At 47.7% G+C, this 26399-nt stretch overlaps 1 protein-coding gene across 4 annotated transcripts in view; it reads right to left on the bottom strand.

Moving 5' to 3' along the window:
- Nucleotides 1-26399, bottom strand: part of DNTT (DNA nucleotidylexotransferase) — a 473464-nt gene that overhangs the window by 316422 nt on the left and 130643 nt on the right. For all 4 annotated transcript variants that reach the window (XM_088477001.1, XM_088477002.1, XM_088477000.1 and 1 more), the window contains one exon: nt 4181-4351. In XM_088477001.1, coding sequence (XP_088333127.1) covers nt 4181-4351 — 171 coding nt within the window. The remainder of the gene's footprint in view (nt 1-4180; nt 4352-26399) is intronic.

The following is a 26399-nucleotide window of genomic DNA, read 5'->3' as shown; positions in this document are numbered from 1 at the left end:
CGGCGGGAAAAAGGATACAAAGGGAGGTTGGAGACCATTTGTATCCATTTGAAATTGTCCAATAAATGATCCTGTAACCAAGACAACTTTAAGAAGAACCAATGGAATCACGCCCAATCCCTGCAATGGTATAAATGTGCGTACAGAGGGCCTGATTCAGAGCCGGACGCTATTTGCGGACGCTCATTCAGAAAAAGGGGTTGGCTATTTAAATTTAAGCGCTCGCTCTTTGCGGTCTGTTGACACCTCTATGTCTGAACGAGCAAACGAAATATGCACTCGCTATTTTAAAAAAAATGCCCCCTGGCCGCTCGCATCCTACGTCATCTCCGCTATTTATTTGATTAATCGAGTACATCGAAAGGCGTATGAACTGCTCGCAGTGCTTGTGGTTGAATTTTCCTACCACAATCATGCGAGCAGTTCAGGCTAAAAGACAACCAAGTGACGTGGTCGATGACGCTGCATTGTTAATTATGCACACCCTTAAAACACCCGTTTTGAACGTTTTTGCAGTAGGGTCTCGTTGCTGCAAGCCCTGAAGTGCTTTTGGCTCTATCAGAGCCAAGAGCACTCCCACTGACATCACTTGTGATGTCAGTGGGGCCGGCCCCAGACGGTAGGCGTTCCCATGGTAGTGCCTCCGTCTGGGCAGCCACGCCCCCGGCACGCCCACCAAAGGGGGCGTGCTGTCAATCACCATCGACAGCACGCCCCGTTTGATGCAAAACCCATAACGACGGCTTGGCCGTCGTTATTCAGGTCTCACGCATGCGCACGATGGAGCCGCCTCCGTCGTGCGCATGCGCACTTGGCCAACATCGACCCGCGGGTCTGAATTAGGCCCAGACTTCAATCTGGAGTCTTCTTGCTGATGCTGTTGACGGAGGTTTCTTGCTGATGCCGGTAACTGGTTCCAGGGCGCGTGCGTATGTATAACTGTACCTTGGGTCTGTATAACTTCTTTGCGCTAAATTGTCTTTAGATCACAGTGTGTAACCTACTGTTTTTATGTTGAATATTACACTTTGTGCATTGGAAACACATTTCAATATCTGAAGGTTTTTATTTTACTGTATGACTGCATACGCAAATAGCGTCAACTTAGAAGGTATAGGCAGGAGCGTATAAAGGTTTAGAAGGTATAGGCACGATTGTTCAGAGGTTTAAAGTCAGTATCGTTACCTACCACCAGATGGAGCTGTACAGCACATGGACAGACAAGCTGGTAAAGAAAAATTAAGTTACGTTTCTGGAAATGCGCAGTTAAGCCAAGGAGATGCAGAGGAGAGGAGCTGAAAGCTGAAGATTTGGGAGAGATGACGTAGGTCTGTGAGTAAAGACTGGGCAAGAGACAATGCCGAGATGGTGCCAAGTGCACAGGGCCACTGAATAACTGCTGATCAACTCTGCGATCACAGTGAAGCAATTGCCTGTCTACATACACGATTGCAATAGCGATCCTTCCGGAATCAGGCTCTGAGTTACAAGTGTATAAATACAAACAGCATTATATGTGCTGATTAACTTAAGATTGAACCAAGTAACTCAGTCTGTTAATATGTGAAAAGAGAGGAAGCAATTTTGAGAGAGATTAATATAATAATTGATTTAAAGTGCACTTTTTGGGACTGAGATACAAATACTATTGAGCGCTGAAGATAACTGTGCTGTTAAAATCTGAACTATATTTACTGTGTCTTATCAATGGAAAAATGAAGCTGCTATTTGCTTTGAACCAAGAAAGATCGGCATTAGAGCCTAATCCTACTACCTTTGACTATAGTGGATAACAAGTACATACATGTAATAGGACAGTGACCACCGAGCAAGATAGTACTCCAAAGAAAGAACGTTGGGCTTAAATCAGAAGTGAATGTAATACAAACATGATGCAGATGCTCACGTAGTTGAACAATTATGTGTGGAAAGTTCATAAAACGAGGCATCTGTCACACAGAGTGCTATTGCATTCGGGACAGACGGTATTAGATATGGGGGGGGCAATGTGAAAGCCTTTCCTGGATGTTGACTTTGGGGGTGGTTAGAATTGAATGAAAAAAAAGTCTGTCTCATGGGAGTGTCGCGGGCGTGTCAGTGAAAGTGGCTGCATTCTCAGACAGAGTCGCAGCCAGAGAGGCCATGTTCCGATGGTAAAACTGCATCTGACATAGGGCTTGGGCCAATGTCGATGGTGCGTCGATGGTGGTAGGTCAAGAATCACCAAAGGTGTTACATGGTGCAGAGACATTGAGAGTGGCCCTCCCGGTGCTTGCTCATTTAGACGTTGGCTACTACACCAGGGTGAGGCTGAAACTTGCATTTGCATATTATCGCTCCCGCGACTTCGGCTACAGACGCAAGATCAGTCTCAGCAGCCTCCGCCTGTGATTCAGGCCCTTTGTGTTCACTTTAAAGTAAATGACCGATCAGTCTGGGGTTTTGTTAGTTTGCTAAGTAATGATCTATTTTGCTATATCAGTATATGTGTTTTTGAGAATATTACTGTGTATTTAGAATATAGTATGTTGAAGTAATTGAGAAACTGTATTTTCTATAGTCGTAGTTGCTGCAGGTAGGATTAAGAAGTCTATTTAGCTACCAAAGAGAACTATTGCCTATCGCTTATCTATTACAGTGTTGCTAACTATTGTCATATATTTGTAATGTTTCATTTGTGTCGGATTTCATGTAATATATGGTGATCCTTATTTTCCCCGGAATCGGTATGAAATACAGATGGACCGGATGCCAACTGTCAGTACACTGACAGCGGCATCCCGAAGGTTGAAATCCCGACAGGGGAACGGTAAATACTGTTTCCCTGTCCTATTTATCCCCTAACCTTCCTTTCCTGTACCCTAATACTAACCCGCCCTCCCTACCCCGCACCCTAATCCTCCCAGGAGTGTGCCTAAACCTAACCTTCCCCCCATAGTGCCTAGCCCTAACCCTTCCCCCCCTTTTTGCATAAACCCACCAGGTGGTGCCTGAACCTACCCCCCCCTGCCCGGAGCATAACCCTAACCTCCCCCCTCCTGCAGCCTAACGCTAACACCCTAAGTCCCCCCCCCCGCGGCTGATACCCACTTTTCCGCTGTGTCCTTACGATCGGGATGCAGTCTGCCGGGATCCCGACTTCAGCATCCCGAGTCATGTTGGGATTTCGGCACCGGTGTTGACTCGGCGTTTGGGATTCCGATCCAGGTGTTCCAGCAGACGGCATCCCGCTTGTCGGGATGCTGACTGCATCCCATTTTCTCCATGGCCTGTTTTTCCTGCACCTACGTTCTCCTATTCCCCTTTAATAAAGCTTCTAGATTATTCTGTTTATTAAGGCTGTCACACCCAGGTCAGCACAGTCCGCATTTACACGAATGCACTCTCACGTTGTCTACATAAGAACGCTCTATTGCAACCCAGTACCACCTCTTCACTCATGACTTTAGATGTTATTGACATGCGCACTACTTTACATTGACCATGCTTTAGTGTGCAATTATTAGGATCAGACGTAATGCAAATTCACACGATATGCACCGCCACCAGGCGTACATACAACCACAAAAACCCCAACTGTGTCTAATGCAAAACCTAGCCATTGTGAGTGAAACACTTGGGGAAAAGACTGGTGTTTAGAAGTTTTCATTTCCCCAGTTGATTTGAGTTTGTTCCAAGTTTAGTAGGTAGATGCATAAGAGCTTCTTCTGCTATTGTAATACTTCTTCTTATTATAATAACTTATTTTGCATACATTTTATATTGGTGAAGAGCAGTGGGACTGCATGCACAGTCTAAAATGCACATAGGGGAGCCACACCGACTGCCTTTCCAAACGCTGACAAACATCGCCATCCAGGAGTCACTGGCAGTTGGTGTGGATCCCCTGTTAGAATTTTGGACTGTGCTGCAGCCCCACCTCTGGAGCCTCCACTGGTGAAGAGAGGGAGAGCAGTTACTGATTAGCAGGATCCAGGGTAGCTAGGGGGGCCTGGCAGGGGCTCGGGCCAGCCTTGGAGGCGGAGCAATGCCCGCCTTGGCATATTTACGTTTGCAAATCTTTGTATGACTGGGTATGGCACGCCTCCCTCTAGCACCAGAGCCTGCAATATGTCTCTACAGTCCCGCATTTTACATGTACGCTACAAACCAACTTTAGCCAAACATAAACTACCCTTACCTCAATGATATATTTCATCTCCTCTCCCAAAAGGGGTAGGTCTTCCAAATCCTTCATTGTTAGTATGGGGATCTGAAGAGATTTCAATACAGAAGATGCCCTTCGAAATGCCACGCAAAGTCCTTTATTTTGTAAAAACTCCAAATTTTCTGCCAAAATATCAAAAGCATCCTATAAAAATAAAGATGAAGAGAAAAATATATACTACATAACTTACATTAATGTGCACTAAAATAAACATGCTTGATTAGGTTAACTCCTTCAGATGAAGAATTGGGAAGCATTTAGAGCCTTGCTGTTAATTAGCTAATTAGTATGAAGGTTCTCCTCTTGCATATTTTTTGAACTGCATATTAATTATTCAAATATAAAATGATGCTCGAAGTTGTATTCTAATTACAGTAAAATAAATGTCTTCTGTACTAGGTGGTTCAAAAACTAGCTCATCTTCCTAAGCTGTTGTGGAACTACAAGTTCCAACATGCCTTGCTGGATTTTGGATAGCAGGGTATGCTGAGAATTGTAGTTCCACAACAGCTGGAGATCCATAGTTTGCTTAACTCAAAGGTGGTTAGCAATGTTCATAGGTATCACAAAGTCACAACATAGTGGAACCTTTACATTCAAAGGTTGTATATTATGGATAAATAGAAGTAATGAAAGACATGATTTAGAATGTCACAGGAAACATGTCAGATTCAGAGAAGTGCTTTAGTTTTAGCCAAAACTGGTGTATAAATTTAGCTCCTGGCGAAATGGTAGAGACCAATATATACCATTATTTTATCAGTTTTATGTTAGCACACATTAAGCAGAAATCTGCCTTCTGTGCTAAGTGGGAGCTACTTGTATACTTCTGTATATGGATATGACCTATTGGCAGAACCTTGGTGTGACCCTAATAGGGTGACACAAATGTTAGGCCACAAAGATGTTCTTAACCAGGACAGGGCCGATTCAAGGGGCCCGGGCTCCCAGTGCAAACAGACAAAATGCACCAGCCCAGCCACAAGTGCAACACATGAATGATGTGAGCGCCGCCGGAAAGGGGGTGTGAGCTCGCTGTAAGGATGCGCACGCCGCCGGAAAGGGGGCGTGGCCTCACAGTAAGGGGCATGGCTCAAATGAAAAGACTACCTTATAAATAAATAACGTTAATATAACCTTAGGATTAGGGACAGTAAAACCAACTGCTGTTATCCTGTTTCCTTTTCTAAGGCACACCATTAATTCATACCTGACGACTTTCTGGCTGCTCCTTCCGGGAGGGAGCAGCCAGATCGGCAGGACGGGAGGGGGCGCGTCCAGAACAAGGGGAAGTGGCCAGGCAGGTGATGTGCACTTGTGGGCGTGGCAGGGCGGGGGCCACTCGATCGCGTCAGTTTGGCCCTGCCCCCGATAATATAGGCATTGTAAAGCAGGGGGTGGGGCCAAAATTACACAAATCGCGTCACTGGCTCCCCCGCAGCGGGGGTTGCAGGGGTTATTGCGGAGGGATAGGAGGGGTGGGCGGCAGCCGGGAGGATTGCCTGCCTTCCCGGGAAGTCGGGAGCGGCACCCGATTTTCAGGAGGCTCCCGACCAAATCGGGAGGGTAGGCAAGTATGCATTAGTCCCGCTGACCCCCCCGCCCACTGGAGAAAAAAACAACATTGCTCCCCCACAGAAAAAAACACATTGCTCCCCACAAAGAAAATAACATTGCACCCCCACAGATAAAAAACACATTGCTCCCTACAGAGGAAATAACATTGCACCCCCACAGAAAAAAATACATTGCTAGTGTGATACTCAACACGTATGTGTTATGACGTCATGGGTCGGAGGTCAGACCTCCCGGTGACTCTGGGTCATAGTGCCCGGATGTATGCAGAAGACATAATTTTTTTCTTTATTAACTAGACACGAATATAAGCAAAATAAGTTTGCCACTTTGGCATTCTACATTAATACATGCTCGCCTACTCTCCTGTAATGTTCAGAAGACTCAATAATGTTTGGGAGATCTCTTAGTATCTTGCGAGAGGAGATAATCCTCCCAGATACCACTCGCTTTTGCAGTAAAGTGGGTGTGGCTGTGATAACATGATTCATGGCACCACGCCACTGGCGTAACTAAAGTATTTGGAGCCAAGGGCAAATTAAAAAATGGAACCCCCCCCAACAAGTAGGTGCCCGTGCCGATGGCGCCCGCCCAAAAAGTGGGCGTGGCCACATGCCACAAGGGGAATTTCCACTGGAAAATGGGGACATGTCAACATGACATACCACCATTTATCGTCACTCTGGGAACATTCCTTTCCATTCCATATGCACCTAAATGCCCCAAGTAGTAGTGCCCCTCTTGCACTGACCACTGTAATAGTGCCCCTTATGCAATCTCCCCAGTAGCATTGCTCCTGATGCAGTGCCCCCTGTAGTAGTGCACCTATACAGTGCCCCCAGTATTGCCCCTTATACAGTGCCCCCAGTAGTGCACCCTTATACAGTGCCCCCAGTAATGCACCCTTATACAGTGCCCCTTATGCAGTGCCCCCAGTAGTGCCACTTATACAGTGCCCCCAGTAATGCTCCTTATACAGTACCGCTAGTAGTGGTCCCCCTATGCAGTGCCTCCAGTAGTGGTCCCTCCTATGCAGTGCCCCTTATACAGTGCCCCATAGTAGCCCCCCCTATGCAGTGCCCCCAGTAGTGGTCCCCCTCTATGCAGTGCCCCTTATATAATGCCCACTGTAGTAGTCCTCCCTATGTAGTGCCCCTTATATAGTGCCCCCAGTCCCCCCTATGCAGTGCCCCCAGTAGTACCCCATATTTAGTGCCCCTAGTAAGAGTCCCCCCTATGCAGTACCCCCAGTAGTGGTCCCCCCTATGCAGTGCCCCCAGTAGTGCCTCTTATATAGTGTCCCCAGTAGTAGTCCCCCTTATGTAGTGCCCCAATATAGTGCCCCAGTCCGGTGGCACCCAGGGCATGAGCCCCGCTCAACCCCCATAATTACGTCACTGCACCACACTTTCTCCACAGTTGCCACTGCGACCATTCCTCCAGGCAGTGCTGTATCTACTGCTCCCGGCTCCCGGTTCAGGCCACAGCCCCTTCATATGATGTCATGTGGAGGGGGCATGGTCTGCACCCGGCAGCAGGAGCAGGTGATTACAGCACTGCCTGGAGGAATGGTCACAGTGGCAACTGTGGAGAATCCTCAGGATTCTCCAGGCTGCTGTAAGGGCAGCGTTGTGACCATCTGGAGCCACCACTCTAGCTGCAGCGGGGCCTGGCCGGGACGCTTGGTGACATCATTATGCCGGCCGCACTAAACTCTGGTCCCAGCTGTTACCTGGCAACTGGGATGCTTTATCCTGCAACTTCCACCTCTCTGTTCTGCAGCTTTGGCTCCTTTAGTTGATTATGGGGTCAGGTTGAGCAGGCATCCTGATTGGATGCTTAACCTGGTAAAAGGCAGTGAGAACTCATTGCCGGCTATAGCGTTTTGCCCTGCAAACTATCTGATCTGCCTGCTGTGGTACCTTACCTGTTTAGCCTGCTGGTGTCCTGTGTATCCCTGGCTCCAGTCCATTCTGTGCCTGTCATTGGATCCTGTTGGACTCTATCGTTCTCTACAGTTCCCTGCAGAGTTACTACTCTGCTTACTAGTGCACCTCCAGTTCCAATGCAGTCTGCTGAAGCACCTGGTCCACTTCAGTCTGCACACTGTTCCTGGAATATCTTGCCTCCCTGCCCCGGGTATTCTGTCGCCTATCACAACTCAAACTCCATTCTCCATAGCCACCTGGTTACTTGCGTAAACTCCTACAATCCTGAATTATGTCCTGGCGGCATTCAAGTACTGGTGAGAAAATCATTCTCTATGGGAAAACGGTAGCTGATATAGGTGAAGACCTCTGTAGCTGGTTCTAAGAGTTTATGTAGCTTCCTAGGTGAGCCCTAAAAGCATTAAGATGCATGGGTTTGGTATATTAGTTCAACATTCATTAGCTTTGATGTCTATGTTCTTTAGGGATAGTTGTGTATGATAGAGATTAAAGGGAGATGTAATAAATCTTCTAAAGAGCAAAGTGGAGAAGTTCCTTTTAACAACCAATCAGCTTCTAGCTATTATTTATCTAGTATAGTCTAGAAAATGTTAGCTAAAAGCTGATTGGTTGCTATGGGGAAACTTCTTCACTCGTTCTTCTTTACAAGATTTGATATATCTCCTCCTAAGTATTAGAGGTAACCTAGGAATGATATCTACCAATTGTATAAAACCACTTGGCCTGCAGCACCACTACCTTCATACGTTAACAGTAATCCTCAATGGTTTATAATATCCTTATAATTTACAGCATACTGTATGGTGCATCCCGCGCATTACTCCATATACAGTTTATTTGATTTGACACATAAGAAGTAAGTGTGAATAGAATTTCCTTCCAGAATAAATTTGATTCCAAATATTTCCATTAGACAATCAGTTATTTCAAACAATATAAATATTATTTATCGTTCCTGCATTATCCTATATCGTGAAGTTGCAAGTAACAGAGCAGCAGTAGAATGTCAGGGTAACAGATCAAATTATTATTACCGCATGTGACCTTTCATATTGCAGACATATGTCACAGGAATGTACGGTACCCAGAGGTCACCTTATGAATCACTGTCTTACAGGTGAAGGGAAGGGTAACAATTTTTTACACTTGCAATTTGTCAATTTTCACAGGGGTGATGTTAATCTAGGCTTCCTCTAGGCATCCTTCATTCCTATGTCCAGAGGGCACGCTGCTTCCCAAATAGATTTCCGAAAATTATAGCCGCAATAAAACAGCATTGCCAAATCAATGCCCAGTTTATATGTATCCGGTGTGTTGAACTAGCAGTTATACATGACAAACACATTGCATCATATGCTCTTAAAATGAGTTCAGGTTGAATATGTTTGCTTTATTTGTCTGTCTGTATAATGAGAAGAGCAGGGATAACTTTGCCGAGTCAGGAAATGCATGCCAGTCTCCCCGCCATTGAAAAGTAAAACTACAAAGTATTTTATTTTTAATCAGCTATATAGATATTTTTTCTTCTTGCAAAAATATTATACTAGTTACTGCATTGCTGATTAAATAACAATCAATATAATCTGTTGAATCTAAGGGCCTGATTCAGACCCGTTCGTTAGGCTGCGTTCGCACGTAGCCTGCCGATGTTTGCAATCTGCGCATGCGTATAAGATGCAGTGCGCGTACGCGAACCAGTCCTCGCGATCGCACCCTGTACACAGACGCTCCGCTAGAATGAGTGACATGAAGTGCCGTTTGTGGGTGGTGACAAGGGGTGGTCGATGGAAACGGGGGTGTGGTGGTGCGAACGCAGGCGTGTCTGTGCGTCTTAATGCCGTTTCAAGGGCGTGCATAATTAAGACGCAGCATCAGCATACACGTCACATGGCTGAATTACACACAGCGGCACTCGCAGTGCTTGCGGTAGGGTATGGTCAGCCACAAGTGCTGCGTATGGGTCCGATGTTACTCGATGTTACCGATTGTTTCCTACACTTCCTGGAGATGACGTGTGTTACTAAGGGAAAGTGGGTTTTTTACAGGCTGGTGGGTGTCTAAATACATACTGCGATCGCACGGCAATAATGTCTAGCTAGTGATCGCAGGATTTGCATACTGCGGCAGCTGACGGCTGTGTGCGAACGTATCCTAGCAAACGGGTCTGAATCAGTCCCTAAGTGCACTAAAGTTCAGAATGTCTACATGAGCAGAATATAGACATGCAACATGGCGACACTGACAGAATATCGACAGGCGATTTTAAGTTTAGGGTTACGCTGTGTTTAGAGTTGGGGTTAGGCTGCAGTTAGAGATAGAGATGAAATATTAGGTTGTAAGTCCCAACTGCGCTATAATCAGTGTTCGCAAATACCCGCTATAGCGCATATTTTACCCGATATCGTGCAATGGGGACTCACTTTTTTAAAGTACCCGGGGACGCGCTGTGCTGTGGCCAATCCCTGACAGCTGGCTGCAGCACAGCGCGTCCACCTGCAGAGACAGACATAACGCTGTCTGTTAGAGCAGCCAATGAGAGTCAGATAGACTCTCATTGGCTGCTGCTGTGGAAAGCCGTGCTGGGATCAAGTGTCTGATCCCAGCATTGGCACAGTGTCCGTGGCTGGCACTGGGACAGTGTTTCTTCCCAGCGCCGGGTAAGCCACCGCGTCGGGTACCTGTTGAAGGGACCGCCTGGTCCCTTCCACCAGTGGCGGCGGGAGAATCTTGGCTCCGGGCGTGAGCTGAGCAGAGCTCACTGCCCGAAAGCCAAATAGCGGCGGCGGTGGTTTGGCACTGGGCGCGAGCTTTTGGCTAGCGGTCCAGCAGCTAATAGGAGGCAGACACGATGAGCCAATCGCGGCTCGCCGCATCATAGCCCCTTCCACTCGCGGCGTCTTGAATAGACGCTGCTGAGCGGGAACGTTCAGTCTGGCGGCAGAGGGGAGGAGTGAAGACCTCCAGAAGACAAGTGAAGAGCAGCGCGGCAACAGTTCCGGTGGCTACGCAAGAGGCCAGAAGACGGCGTGATCAAGAAGGAAGTGGCGGCGCCGCTGGCCAGGACGGGCCAGTAGCAGAAGACTGAAGTTGAGGACCGGAGAGGACTGTGGGGGTGAAAAGCAAAAGAGCTACCGAAGCTCCCCCCCGCAGTCACTTCTACCGTACCGTTAGGTTGTCGTAGACCACTGTTATTTTACCCCTCCCTAGACCACCAGGGTTGTCGGGCACTAGGCCCGTGGGATAAATTCAGGCAATAGGCCTGTGGGTATATAGGCGGGCACAAGGCCCGGGCTATATAGGGGGCATTAGGGGCAACTGAAGGTATCTGCCCCCCAAATAGGTGTGTGACCTGGGCATTAGGCTCAGGTCACTAAAGGGCAAACAGGTGGGTCCCCAGTAGTTGACCCACCAATTTGCCCTTTAGTGACCTGGGCCTAATGCCCAGGTCACTCACACCTATTTGGGGGCAGATACCTTCACTGCACTCATAGGGGGTCTGAGAGGCATATGGGGGACTCCTGGGGGCACTGCATAGGGGGACTCCTGCGGTCACTGCATATGGGGACTACTACTGGGGCACTGCATAGGGGGACTACTACTGGGGGCACTGCATAGAGGGACTACTACTGGGGGCAATGCATAGAGGGACTACTAGGGACAATGCATAGGGGGACTAAAGGGCATTAATGTGCGGCATCATGTGTAAAGGGCATTAATGTGCGGCATCATGTGTAAAGGGCATTAATATGCGGCATCATTTGTAAGGGGTATTACTGCATGGCATAATGTGTAAAGACTGGGCATTAATGTGCTGCATAATGTGTAAACGCCGGCCATGGCTGTGTTTCAAATTGTGTAAAGGTCGGGCATTAATGTGCGGCATAATGTGTAAAGGGCATTAATGTGCGGCATAATGTGTAAAGACCGGGCATTTATCCTTTGATAAATATGCCTATTACCTAAAGCGTTATTCATAGGGTAAACATACTATCGCTATAAAACGGGACACATGAATTAATTACAAAGGTTCTGTGACTGGCTGACATCATGCCTGGATTTCACCTGGTTTTAATGAGCCACAGGACCTGTGTAATCCATGAATGTCCCAGTTTAAAGGGATGATATGGTAAGCCTACTTATTCACTATGGGTTTTGTGAACAGACAAGTCATATTACCTGAAAGATCATGGAGGCATTAAAACATGCATTTAAGGGGCTTGTGGGGATATCTGATGCTGTTGGGGGTATCAGTTGGGCATTTTAGGGGCATGTGGGGATGTGTGGTGGCATGTGGGGAGGTCTGAGAGGCATATGGGGAGCTCTAAAGCATAAATTATGATGGGACCCAGAAATGGTCAGGTAGGACCCCATTTTTTTTAAAGTGGTGGGTCCCTGGGACCCACAAATTTTGTCACTCACCGCGATCACTGCTATATAACCAGTGCTATTTGACACTTACATTGAACATTGGTATGTATGAAAGCTAGGGATGAGCGGGTTCGGTTCCCTGAGAACCGAACCCACCCGAACTTCGGGGATCCGGGGCGATCCGAGCCCAAGCTCGGATCTCCCTGTCTGCCCCGGATCCCTCTCCCGAGGCAAAACCTCGAGATCTGCTGTCGGATCTCGAGGTTTTGCCTCGAGCGGCCATTTAAAAAAAAATGCCTTTGCCTTTAATGGGCAAAGTGCTGATTGGCTGACAGAGCCGTCTGTCACGGCTCTCAGCCAATCAGCATTATGGTGCTCATTTGCATGTAGCACGGACTCGTGAGATCCGTGCTACATGCATCTGTGTGATTGACAGTGACACAGAGCACAGATGGGTCAGTGAGACCCGTCTGTGCTGCTGTGTATTTCAATGACACAGATGCACGCACGGACCAGGAGATCCGTGCTACTTGCATCTGTGTCATTGACACAGAGCACTAACGGGTCCGTGAGACCCGTCTGTGCTGCTGTGGTAAATAAAAAAAAAAAAACCTGTGTAAAAAGAGAAAAAAATGGCGTGCCCCCCCCAAAAAAAGAGCAACCAGCCCCGGGCATTAGTGACCCAGTGCTGGGTGTGCTTAAATACAGGGGACAAACGACATAGGGGTCCCCTGTACTTAAACACAACCAGCACCGGGCTAGTCAGAACCAGAGCTGGTTGCCAAAATACGGGGGACAAACGACGTAGGGGTCCCCCGTATTCTGCGCAACCAGCTCTGGGCTCTGATCCGGTCCTGGTTCTGGAAATACAGGGGAAAAAAATGAGTAGGGTTCCCCTGTATGTTCCAGAACCAGCACTGGACTTTTTCTAGCGGGGGGCTGATGCCACAGCCAGGGGAGCCCTTTCACCGGGCCCCCCAGCCGCAGCATCAGCCCTGACCGCTAGTCAGCCCAGGCCGGGGATCCCTGGAGAGCTGGGGACCCCCCCAATAAAGGGGTCACCCTCTCCAGGGCTCCCCAGGCCCATGCTGATAGCCCGGGGCTATCCCCGCCACCCCTGGTGGCGGTGGGTGGCGGGTTGATTGTGTGGTGTGGTGTAAATAAAGAATATCAAACATTGTCTTTACAAGTAGAACTGCAAGTCCCAGCAAGCCTGCCCCGCATGCTGGTACTTGGAGAACCACAAGTACCAGCATGCAGGGCATTAAGGGCCCACTAGTACCTGTAGTTCACCTGTAAAAAAATGTTTAAAAAAAACACAGGACACACACACCGTGACAGTATAAGTTTATTAAACATACATACACACACACACACACACATGTACACATACTCACCTATGTAACCCTGTAGCATCGGTCCACTTGTCCGGTAAAGTATCCATAGGGGACCTGTGAAAAAAAACATACTCACCATCTCCTATGCGAGGTTCTGTCCTCTTCGTTCCAAAGTAGGCATCCCCGGACTTGGCAAAAAAAAAAAAACGAAAACGCGATCCACGAACTTAGTACCGTTCTATAGAACGGTACTTCCCGAATGAGAGCTTAGCGGCGGGGTATCACCATGGAAACCCCGCTGCTAAGCGTTCATTGGCTGAGAGAGGCCATCTCCCGTCTCTCTCAGCCAATGAACGGCTCCCTCCATTGTAGTCAATGCTGGGAGCCGCAAGGTTATTAAAGTTTACCCTGCGGTTCCCACCATTGACTACAATGGAGGGAGCCGTTCATTGGCTGAGAGACGGGAGATGACCTCTCTCAGCCAATGAACGCTTAGCAGCGGGGTTTCCATGGTGATACCCCGCCGCTAAGCTCTCATTCGGGAAGTACCGTTCTATAGAACGGTACTAAGTTCGTGGATCGCGTTTTCGTTTTTTTTTTTTGCCAAGTCCGGGGATGCCTACTTTGGAACGAAGAGGACAGAACCTCGCATAGGAGATGGTGAGTATGTTTTTTTTCACAGGTCCCCTAGGGATACTTTACCGGACAAGTGGACCGATGCTACAGGTTACATAGGTGAGTATGTGTACATGTGTGTGTGTGTATGTATGTTTAATAAACTTATACTGTCACGGTGTGTGTGTCCTGTGTTTTTTTAAACATTTTTTTTACAGGTGAACTACAGGTACTAGTGGGCCCTTAATGCCCTGCATGCTGGTACTTGTGGTTCTCCAAGTACCAGCATGCGGGGCAGGCTAGCTGGGACTTGCAGTTCTACTTGTAAAGACAATGTTTGATATTCTTTATTTACACCACACCACACAATCAACCCGCCACCCACCGCCACCAGGGGTGGCGGGGATAGCCCCGGGCTATCAGCCTGGGCCTGGGGTGCCCTGGAGAGGGTGACCCCTTTATTGGGGGGGTCCCCAGCTCTCCAGGGATCCCCGGCCTGGGCTGACTAGCGGTCAGGGTTGATGCTGCGGCTGGGGGGCCCGGTGAAAGGGCTCCCCTGGCTGTGGCATCAGCCCCCCGCTAGAAAAAGTCCAGTGCTGGTTCTGGAACATACAGGGGAACCCTACTCATTTTTTGTCCCCTATATTTCCAGAACCAGGACCGGATCAGAGCCCAGAGCTGGTTGCGCAGAATACAGGGGACCCCTACGTCGTTTGTCCCCCGTATTTTGGCAACCAGCGCTGGTTCTGACTAGCCCGGTGCTGGTTGTGCTTAAGTACAGGGGACCCCTACGTCATTTGTCCCCTGTATTTAAGCACACCCAGCACTGGGTTACTAATGCCCGGGGCTGGTTGCTCTTTTTTGGGGGGGTGCACGCCATTTTTTTCTTTTTTTACACAGGTTTTTTTTTTTTTTTTTTACCACAGCAGCACAGACGGGTCTCACGGACCTGTCATTGCTCTGTGCCAATCACACAGATGCATGTAGCACGGATCTCCCGGGTTCGTGCTACATGCAAATGGGCACCATAACGCTGATTGGCTTCCTGTCTGCCACTGCAGTGCCACTCCTAGATGGGCCACGTGTTTGTGCCGCCCCCTTGTGTCGCTTAGCATAGTCATCCAGCTTCCTCGGTACAACCTTTTGGCCTAAAAACAATATTGTGAGGTGTGAGGTGTTCAGAATAGAGTGGAAATGAGTGGAAATTAATGTTATTGGGGTTATTAATAGCGTAGGAACAAAAAAAGGCCCATTTATGTGATTTTAGCGTTTTTTTTTTATTTTTTAAGAAAAAATCCAGATCCAAAACACAAAACCCAGAACCCAAAACACGGAAGGGTGGTTTTGGCAAAACCAATCCAGATCCAAAACACGAAGAAAGATCCAGATCCAAAACCAAAACACAAAAAGTGTCCGGTGCACACCCCTAATGAAAGCAGGTAACGTAAATAAAAATCACTTTTCTCTGTTATCTCCAAACATCTAACATACTATTATATGGTGAGGTAAAATCATTCAGATGTTATAAAAAAAACGATTAGCGCACTTTTGTAACTTATCATTTTTTCACCTATCGGCAGCATTACCTGTCTGTATGTGTGCTAACCTGCGGTGGCCAGGTGGGGGTCTTAGGCTGCACACAAGATCTAGCACATGCCCAGGAGGGTGTTGGAGAGGGAAGATTTCTCTCCACTACTCTAGAGGCAGAGAAGTTAATACATCTCGGCATTATTGTTCCTGTTGCTCCTCGATAAGAGGTAAAGCAGGAAGAGCTATAGCGGCACAATAAGTGTAGCTATAGTACATCTGCCACAGGGTTAGGTTTGGTGTTAAGGGTTAGTTGACAAGTCAAACACACTGTCGAAATGCCGACTGTCGACATTCACAATGTCAACATTCTGGTAATGTCGACATTATTTAAGTGGTCACATGTCACCACTCTGTCCAAGTCTACATTCAGAACATGTCGACATTCTGAGTGTCGACATTTTATACCACACCCTTATTCAACAGTAGATGTTTTAAGTAATCCCACTATTTGACACTAATATATCATAGGTATCATAGATTGCCCATTATTAATAAACCTAATCACTTTGGTGATTCATAATAACTACATATGTTCAATAAGAATACTTTCATCCCTATGCAACAGGTTTTCATGTTAGGATAGACGTTGGTTTCTATTTTACATAAAGATGTCTTAATGTATTGCTTTTTAGAATTGATGTGTGATATTTTTGGACTCACATGACCAATTAAGTCAAAACAAGGTACTGTAACTGACATGCTGTGCTTTACAGTTTGAGTTTTTTATCCCCTGTCTTTCTATCTATAACAGAGTCCTAAGAATATGGTATATGGTCTCAACTATCTCAAAAGGAAAAGCAAGAAACTGGTAAGACTCTACATTTTACCAAAAACTTGAGCATAATTTTGGGGTACACAGGAAAAAAAGTATTTTTATTTCATTGCTTTTACATAAATGTATATCAGTTTTAGCCTTGCTTTTTAAGTTCTTACACAGAGGCTGTTTGCCAAAATATGAATATTAATGGTGGTATGCAAAAATATAGCTAGTTTTAAATGTAACAGTTGTTATGCACCATTTATAAACTCGTCCAGAGTTACATTTTAATCATAACTAAACTTAATTCAACAAGAATGTGAAAATCTGTAATTAAAATGATTTTTATAAATATCTAAAAAAATATTATTTTAAATAAAACACTTAATAAACCATAAATAAAACAAAAAAAACCCACAAATACTAGCAAGGAGCCCACTGTCTCCTATCGGTGCACCACAGTGAAAAATAGTCGAGCTGAAAATCTGAAGATATGGTTTGTCTAAAGTGGATATGGTTTTATTTAGTCAATGAAATATAAATATTACATTAAAGATTTATAGTCAAATATAACGCAGCCTTGTCTGACCTGTATTCAATGCAGAGACTGTGCACGGCAATGTTTTAATTTGAACAGTGAATATTACTGTGTTCCTTTGTTCAAGGTTCGCCTTGGAAAACAGTTAAATGTATCAGAGGTTAAATATTGTAAAAAATGTCACCTTGCTTGAATTTAGGTAGATTCTTCATTGAGCTAAAGTTCAAGAATTTCCATTGCATTTTTAAAGATGGATTGTGCTGTTGAGATTTAAAGCAACACTGTTTTATCCAGTGGCGTAGCAGGGGTTTGATGTCCCCCACTCCCCGCTATACACATGTGACGTCATGACCAGAATGCTGAGGACTTGTTGGCCAGCCCTCACTCTTTTCTCCGGGCTGCAGGCACCCAATACAGGTGCCATTGGGGTGGTGAAGGTACCACCATCTCGGAATAACATCCTTGGAGGTGGCACCTCCTAGTTATGGCCCTGGTTCTTTGATATTTAAAATAAACAATACATTTGAAACCACTTGCATGGCCGAACATGCAGAGTTGTCATATGACAGAAGAGATGACACAGGTTTTGGAAAGCAGCTATATATAGGTAATTCATTGACAAAAATATGAGATATGGTAAGAACTTACCCTTGTTATCTCTATCTCTACGAAGTCCATAGGGTTCCACAGAATACCTTTGGGTATAGGTGATGACGTCAGGCATCGGGCACCACAGAGTTAAGTTTTCAGCCTCCCAGGATGCACTAGGGTCCCCCTCCTATAACCCGCCCCCGAGCCAAGGCATCTTAGTTTTGTACCAAGGCATAGGCCGGAGGAGTAGAAGGAAGAGAGAGAAAAAAGATCTGGACACACACAAGAATCACATTCTCACCAGAAGGAGACGGAAAAAACGGTGACCAGAGCAAAGCCCATCTGCAGCACAGGTGCGACAGGGCGGGAGTCCTGTGGAACCCTATGGACTTCGTAGAAATAGAGATAACAAGGGTAAGTTCTTACCATATCTCATATTTTCTACTTCAGGGTCCATAGGGTATCCACAGGATACCTTGGGGATGTCCCAAAGCAGTATCCTTTAAGGGTGGGGACACTCCTGTGCTGAAAGGAGAATCCGCCGCCCGAAGGAAGCATCCTGAGAGGCAAAGGTGTCAAACGCGTAATACCTCACAAAGGTATGGACAGAGGACCACGTAGCCGCCTTGCGGATCTGGACTGCAGAGGCACCACGTCGAGCTGCCCACGAAGGACCCACAGACCTAGTGGAATGAGCCTTCACAGAAGGAGGAACCGGCAGGCCTTCATGAAGATAAGCTTCTGAAATCGCCATACGGATCCAGGCTGCCAAAGTTGCTTTGAAGCAGGCCAACCCTTTTTTACGGAAGCCATAGAGAACAAACCAGGCGTCCGACTTCCTAAACGAAGAAGTGCGGTCAACATAAGTCCTTAAGGCCCGCACAACATCCAAAGTGGCATCATCCACTGAAAGGCCAGGTGAGTTAAAAGCCGGTAAAACAGTCTTAGCTGTTAGCCATTTAAGATCCACTGAGCCCAGTGGTTCAAACTACGGTCCCTGGAGAGCCCTGAGGATCACAGCCAAGTCCCAAAGCGCCACATGTGGAACAAATGGCGGCTGAATTCGCAGAACACCTTGCATAAAGGTGCGCACATCAGGGATCGTAGCAATCCTACGATGAAACCAGACAGACAGGGCAGAAACCTGCACCTTCAAAGAAGCAAGGTGCAGCCCATGGTCTAGTCCCGCTTGTAGGAAGGCTAGCACTCTAGACAGATGAAACTCCCCCAGTGCATAACCTCTCGGTCGACACCACTGGAAGAACGTATGCCACATGCAATGGTATATTCTCACGGAAGACGGTTTCCGAGCTCTTAGCATGGTTCGCACTACAGAGCTGGAAAACCCCCTGGACCTCAACATGGCTGTCTCAACAGCCACGCCGTCAAAGACAGCCGAGTCAGGTCCGGGTGAAGACAAGGACCCTGTGACAGAAGGTCCGGTCGTAGCGGTAACCGCAGAGGACTGTCCACGGACAGACCCTGCAGGTCTGAGAACCAGTGCCATCTGGGCCATGCGGGAGCTATCAACAGGAGCGTTCCTCCTTCCTGTTTGAACTTCCGGATCACTCGCGGAAGAAGGGAAACCAGAGGAAACAGATAAGCGAACCGGAACGTCCACCGGACGGACAGAGCATCCACCAGAGATGCCTTTTCATCTCTTGTGCGAGACCCGTACACCGGCAACTTGTTGTTGTGCCGGGATGCCATGAGGTCGATCTCTGGAAGACCCCACCTGTCCACCAGTAGTTGAAAAACGTCCGGGTGCAGAGACCATTCCCCCGGATGAACGTCCTGGCGACTGAGAAAGTCCGCCTCCCAGTTTAGCACTCCCGGGATGAAGACTGCTGATATGGCCGGAAGATTGCGCTCCGCCCATACCAGGATTCGGGACACCTCTACGAGAGCCGCCCAACTTCGGGTTCCTCCTTGCAGATTTATGTAGGCCACGGTGGTAGCATTGTCCGACTGGACCTGCACTGGGTGACCTTGGAGAACCCGGTGTGCCTGCTGGAGAGCATTGAATACCACTCGGAGTTCCAAGATGTTTATTGGAAGCTCTGTTTCTGCCGGAGTCCACCTGCCCTGGAACAAGTGTGGACCCGAGACTGCTCCCCAGCCCCGAAGACTGGCGTCCGTTGTTAACAGGACCCAATTCGCCACCCAGAACGGACGACCCTTGTTGAGATGGGTCGTCTGCAACCACCAGGCAAGAGACAGGCGAACCTCCGGAGTGAGCACCATCGTCTGGGACTTTAGACTCTGAGGCAGTCCATTCCATTTGGACAGGATCAGGTGCTGCAGAGGTCTGGAGTGAAACTGGGCATTTTCCACCATGTTGAAAACCGACACCATGGAACCCAGTAACCTCATCGCTGAGTGTAGAGACACCCAGCGGCTCTGCAGACAACTGCGCACCCGCAACTGCAAGGCAGAGATCTTTTCCCCCGTCACAAAGATCCTTTGCTGTCTGGAGCAAAATAAGGCTCCGAGGTGCAGAATCCACTGAGACGGGATCAGGGTGGACTTCTGCCAGTTTATTAACCAGCCGTGCCATTGCAGTACCGCAATGGTCAGGTCCAAGTGGCGTAGAAGGAGCTCCAGAGATCCTGCCACTAAGAGAAGGTCGTCCAAGTACGGCAACATGTGGACTCCCTGCAGCCGCAGGGAAGCCGCCATGACCGCCATCACCTTGGTGAAAACACGTGGTGCTGTCGCCAGGCCAAAAGGTAACGCCCAGAACTGAAAGTGGTCGCTGCGGATTGCAAACCTGAGGAACTGCTGATGGCGCGAAAGAATAGGGATAGGCAGGTAAGCGTCCTGTATGTCCAATGACACCATGTAGTCCCCAGGTTCCAGCGCCAGAATGATGGACCGTAGGGTCTCCATCCGAAACTTCGGCACCCGCAAAGACTTGTTGAGAGCTTTGAGGTTGAGTATCGGACGAAACGACCCATTGGGTTTCTGCACCAAAAAGAGATTGGAATAGAAACCCTGGCCCTTCTGGGAGAATGGAACAGGCACTATAACTCCAGCCTGGAGCATAGTGTGCAAGACCTTCCGCAGCTCCGCGGTTTTGTGTCGGTCTGGTGGTAGACCAGTGGTGAAGAATCGAGACGGGGGTCTGTGCCGGAAGGAGAGGGCATACCCGTGTGAGACCACCTCACGAACCCAAGTGTCTGTCGTGGTGACCGACCAACACCGAGCGAACTGCAGCAGGCGGCCTCCCACCTTGGGATCCCCCAAAAGGAGGCCCAGACCGTCAGGCCGCAGGCTTGTCATCTGGCTTAGGGGCCGGACGTCTGGTACTCCAGGCCTGCTTCCGGGGCTTGGCTGATTTTTTGGGGCCAGCCTGTCGGGGAAAGGACTGTGCTTTAGGCCTACCCTGGGTCCTATAAGGTCGAAAGGACGACGTACCTGAACCGGAAGGAACTGCAGCAGACGGGAGACATGCGGATTTGGCTGCCGCCAGCGTGGCTACAATTTTGTCCAGGTCCGGACCAAAAAGATCTTCTCCGTTAAAAGGCAACGCTTCCAAACCCTTTTTGGAATCAGCGTCCGCCTTCCAAGATCACAAACACAATGTGCGACGAGCAGCTACAGCTGCTGAAGAAATTCGAGACGCCAGGGTACTAATATCCAAGGCCGCTTCGTTGATACAAGTGGTGAATCCCGGAGATTGACGATCAACTCCGTCTGTTCAGCCGAACAGTCGGATTCAAAGGACGCCTCCAACGTATCCGCCCAGCACTCCATAGCTCTGGCAACCCAGCAAATGGCCATAGCTGGCCGCGCTGCCCCCCGGCAAGGGAATAAACGGACTTTAGGCAGATCTCCACCTTGCGGTCCGTAGCATCCTTAAGGGAGGACATGGATGGCATGGGTAAAGTGGCACTCCGGACGAGGCGTGTCACATGAGAATCCACCTGTGGAGGGGATTCCCACTTAGAAAAATAATTATCCATGAACGGATAAGCCACCGCCAAACGCCTCTGCGGCTGGTATCGTTTGCCAGGCTGTTTCCACGCCTCCTCTAAATGGTCCACCAACTGACCCGAAAGAGGAAAGACTGTGGCGTCACCCTTAACATCCTTAAAAAAGGCATATTTGGATTTAGACGCCGGAGGAACTTCGTCCTCATTCACCAAAGCTGTGCGGACTGCCCTAATAAGTCCAGGAATATATACCTTGGACCTAGCGTCCGCCTCCTTAGTACGGAGAGGTTCCTGGTCGGAAAGATCCAGAATCTCCCCATCATCAGACGTCACTTCGTCATCCTCATAAGGAGCAGACAGAGACGCCACCGGCCTCTTATGTGGCCGCAACACAGACTCCCCATGTAACACATCCGACAAGTGCTGTACAGAATTAGTCAGGGAATTAACCCACGCCGGCTCCTGAGAGACCGGGAGAGGGGAAATAGGGAGACTGCGGGGTAACATCAATTGCCTCGGGAAACCCTGCATGGGTGACGACACCACTGATTGCTGGGACAATCCCATCTGTGAGAACTCGGGTTGCGTAGCTAACTGGCCCACCAAGGTTGTAAGCGCCTGAGCGAAACAAGCCCAGGGCGGCTCCTGTACCGGTGCTGTGACCGTAATTGGCCGCACCAATAAAAAACACTGCCGGCATAGACCCTCCGCGCTACCCTCCCCCTCCGCTATAGGTACTTTACACGTAGTACACTGAAGCCGGAGAGGAAAGTCACTTTCAGACATGATGGTGGAAAGTATGTGACCCCTCTCACCAAAACTTTTAGTATAGCGAGAGACCACCCTGCAGCACCGCACCGCAAGGGCTTTAGCAGAAAGAGCAGGGACAGTAATAAGGCTGACAGTTAGAAAGTAAAAGTACAGGCAGCAGTGCTAGCACAGTCACATACAATGCAAAGGAAATCAATTCCTGCACTATCAGCGCTGATAAATCAACTACACAGACACAGAATCTGGTAGGACACAGCGCTACATACACAGACCTGACCACAGCGGAGGAGAGGTATGCGGGGGGACCCAGACCACGATGCCTCCGTCCAGACTTCCAGCAGCGTTCACCATGCGTTCTAGAAGATGGCCACCGAGGAGCATAGAGGAGGCTGGCCTGGGGAAGGAGCGCTGCCACAGGGCCAGTCGGCGTGTGCAGAGAGGCGCCGGCTGTGAGACAGGGAAGGCGTGCTCCCCTGGCATGCATTTAACCCCTGGGATGCCGCAGCGCTACCGCTCTGCCGCGGTCCTGCTGTCCCAGGGGGGTAGTGGAAGCGCAGGTTAGTACCTGGCTCCACGCTGCAGCCAGTACCCAGGGAGCCCCCTGCCTGGGGACTCTGGACCATGTATCAGCGGGGACCCACCGCGGGACCCCGCTGCTTACCTGCTGTCCCCCTTAAATCCGGCCATGGTCCTAAACATCTGGGGTCACCGCTAGCTGTGACCCCAGATGCCTACCAGCATCCCCGGATCGGTACCGGCGTTCTGGTACCGGCGGGGGTGTAGGGAAGACAGCATGGACATCAGGACTGACTGTCCATGCTGTACTTCCAGATGTGCAGCCACAGCTGCATTCGAGAAAACTTCAGGGGCTCTTCATGGCCCCCCTCTAACAGGTGCATCCGACTCCGGCCGGGCACCAAACTAAACTGAGATGCCTTGGCTCGGGGGCGGGGTATAGGATGGGGACACTAGTGCATCCTGGGAGGCTGAAAACTTAACTCTATGGTGCCCGATGCCTGACGTCATCACCTATACCCCAAGGTATCCTGTGGATACCCTATGGACCCTGAAGTAGAAAATCACAAATTCTTGCTGCAAATCTAAGTTAATGTTTTGTACTGTACTTCAAAGAACACAGTGCAAATGTGGTAATTATTGTGGCTATCTTCAGTAGAGATGTGCTGTTCAGTTCTCCAGAAATCCGAATTCACCCGAATTTCGTGAATCCGGACAGATCCGAGTCGTGGTTCTAATCTCCTGAGGAAATCCAGATAAATTTGAGTCGCCGTTCTTTTAAATCAGAATTTGCGGTTTTGGTTTGCAAAAAATTTGATTATTTTAGCTGGTTTTTTTTTAAAGCTTTTGATCATTAAAAAAAAATCTAGATCCAAAACCAAACAATTTAAGGGTGATTTTGCAAAACCAAAACCCGAAGATAAATCCAGATCCAAAACAAAACACGGGGGTCAGCGCACACATCTAATCTACAGTATTGCTAAAAAAAGCGATGGCAGGGGTGTGGCAGAGGGATGGAGTCAGTGGAGCTTCTGCTCTAGGCACCTGCCTCAGGCCAGAACACTGGATATCAGCTGATAGATGGTCCCAGGAGTGGATTAGGCCATAAGGAGTAGGAGACTTTCCCAGTAGCACCACAACCCCTGGCTCTCCACCCCCCTTCCCCACCAGACAAATACATACTGGCTGATGGCTCTACTGTTGAACACAAAATAGAAACTGTGATCTGCTCTGCAGGCACTTCTGGGTGCCATTAGCCAGAGATGGACCACCCCGAAGTCCTGCAGACTGCAGTTGCCTCTGTGACATGGGCTGGATATGGCTCTCAATGCAATTTGGTCCGACCTCATTCACCCTGCAGCACCTGACAGGTCAGTCCTTTGTGGGAGACTGGGGCATTTAATGTGGGACCAATGTGTTTTATTCTTTCCTGTGTGGCCCAATTTGTTTTATTTTTTTCCTGTGGGGGCTTATTTGTTGTATTTTTTTCCTGTGTGGGCCAATTTGTTTGCTTGTTTTTTTCCAGTCGGGGGCTAATGTGTTTGTTTTTTGTATTAGTGGAATTACTTTACAGGGTTGGAATATATTTAGCCCTCCATGCCCCAGTTTGAAGCTATGCCTAATGTTTATTTTTATTTCCCTTTAATTTGCCCCAACAGGCTGGACATGGCGCCTCCCTGGCACACTTTGGGGGGGAAGCAATGAAGCACACAAGTTTTCCGGGTGCCATGGCTACACGACACACCTCTGAGCTATGGGCTGAGGCATGTGCCACTGCTCTTGGACATCTCTGTAGTAATACAGTAGGTTATAACTTATTCTCTGGTGCTAAATAGAGTGTTGAAACCACTTATAAACTGTAGGTTTACTTTATTTATAGTAATCTTGTTGCCACTGTCTAAGGAAGCAGACCTATTTATGAAACTTGTTGCAACTAAAAAATTAGTAAGATTCTTAAAATGTTATAATATGCTTTATTTTGATTGCCTGTTCCTAAAGTTCTTATGGTGCATACACACGATCAGATTTTTTCTTCAGATATGGACGATAACGATTTAAAAATCGTTCAGTCGTTCATATCTGAAGGAAAATCGTTCATATCTGACATGCCTGAACGATGGACGATCAACGATGCGCGTTCCCGTTTGTCAGATAACGATATCTGACATCTGATGGGTTTGCAGTCAGACTTGGACGATTCCATTCATTTTAATGCAGTCAAAAATCGTTCAATCGTTCAAATCGTTCAAAACTTTGGTCAAATCGTTCAAATCGTTCAGTTCGTTTAATCGTTCAATCGTTCATCTGACAAGTCTGACAAATCTGACCGTGTGTACGCTCCATTATATGTACATCTACAATATTTTTTTATTATTGTATATTATGCCATTATATATTTTTAAGTTTTTATTTATTTAAAAAAAATGTTTTGTTTTGGCTATAAATTATGAAGCAAATTGAGTCATTATAAGTCCATTAGATGAGTTAACAGGGATGTAGATGGTCCAAATACCGGCGCCGAAATCCCGACAGGTCAGGATCCTGGCACCAGTATCCCAACCGTTGCTATCCCGAAATTAAGTATCAGGGTGTTAGGGGGAGGTTAGTGTTAGCTAGCAGGGTAAGGGATAGGTATTAGGGGGAGGGTTAGGGTTAGGCACCGAGGAGGGAGTGTTAGGATAACGGTGCGGGGAGGTTGGGTTTAGGCACCGGGGAGGTGGTCTTAGGTTTAGGGTGCAGGGAGGGGGAGGTTAGGTTTAGGCACTAGGAAGGAGGGGGTTACGTTTAGGCACCGGGGAGGGAGGGTTAGGATTTGGGTAGGGGTTAGTATAGGAGTAGGGAAAATACTTACATACCTTCCTATGGGTGACGGGATTCTGGCTGTCGGGATACCGCTGTCGGTATTCTGAACAGCGGAAATCCAACAGCCAGGATTTCACACCCAACCTGAGTTAACATACCTTCAGGATACTGTAATATTATATATATTTTTAATAAAACCACTTGGTATTTTATTAAACCCATATCGAATGGACAGTCCCTCATTTATAAATAGTTCATTATTGAGTAAAGATGATTGCCCAACAATAATATAAAACTATATTAGTAGTTCCAAAACACCCTAGTTAGCGCTGGAGAAATAACCTATTATGACAGAAATCCAGTGGGGTTGTAGGGAGGCCCCCAATTGTCTCCTTGGCTGCAAATCAAGGTAAATTCTTCCACTACAATCAGTGGAAGCTCCAGAGATGGGGCTCAAACAAACTAAGCAGTCAGTACTGCAATTCCTGTCACTGTTAATTTAGAATATACTCAATACCTGCTGCAAGTAATATGGATCTAGTTAGGACCCTAAAGATACACTTTTAGACAAAATTTATTTATAGGAAAATTAGGTATTAAGTCAATTTGAGATGTTGTATATTGTGCTTGCTCTCTATTAAGTATACAAGAGGCTTGTTTGAATACCACCAATAAAATAGTTTTAATTATAAAACACATGTATATATTAAAAAGCATTTAAACAGAGCATATAAATATTTAAACATTGGTGTTGCTTGTAAAACAACAAATCCTACAAAATATATATAGAGCTCTCTATTTACTGCAAACTGAATAGACCCCTATTCATATATAAATCACAGGGATAA

Source organism: Taudactylus pleione, unplaced genomic scaffold (genome assembly GCF_031769625.1).
Source record: "Taudactylus pleione unplaced genomic scaffold, aTauple2 ptg000198l, whole genome shotgun sequence".
In the NCBI taxonomy this organism is placed as follows: domain Eukaryota; kingdom Metazoa; phylum Chordata; class Amphibia; order Anura; family Myobatrachidae; genus Taudactylus; species Taudactylus pleione.
This window is presented reverse-complemented; position numbering and strand designations above follow the sequence as displayed.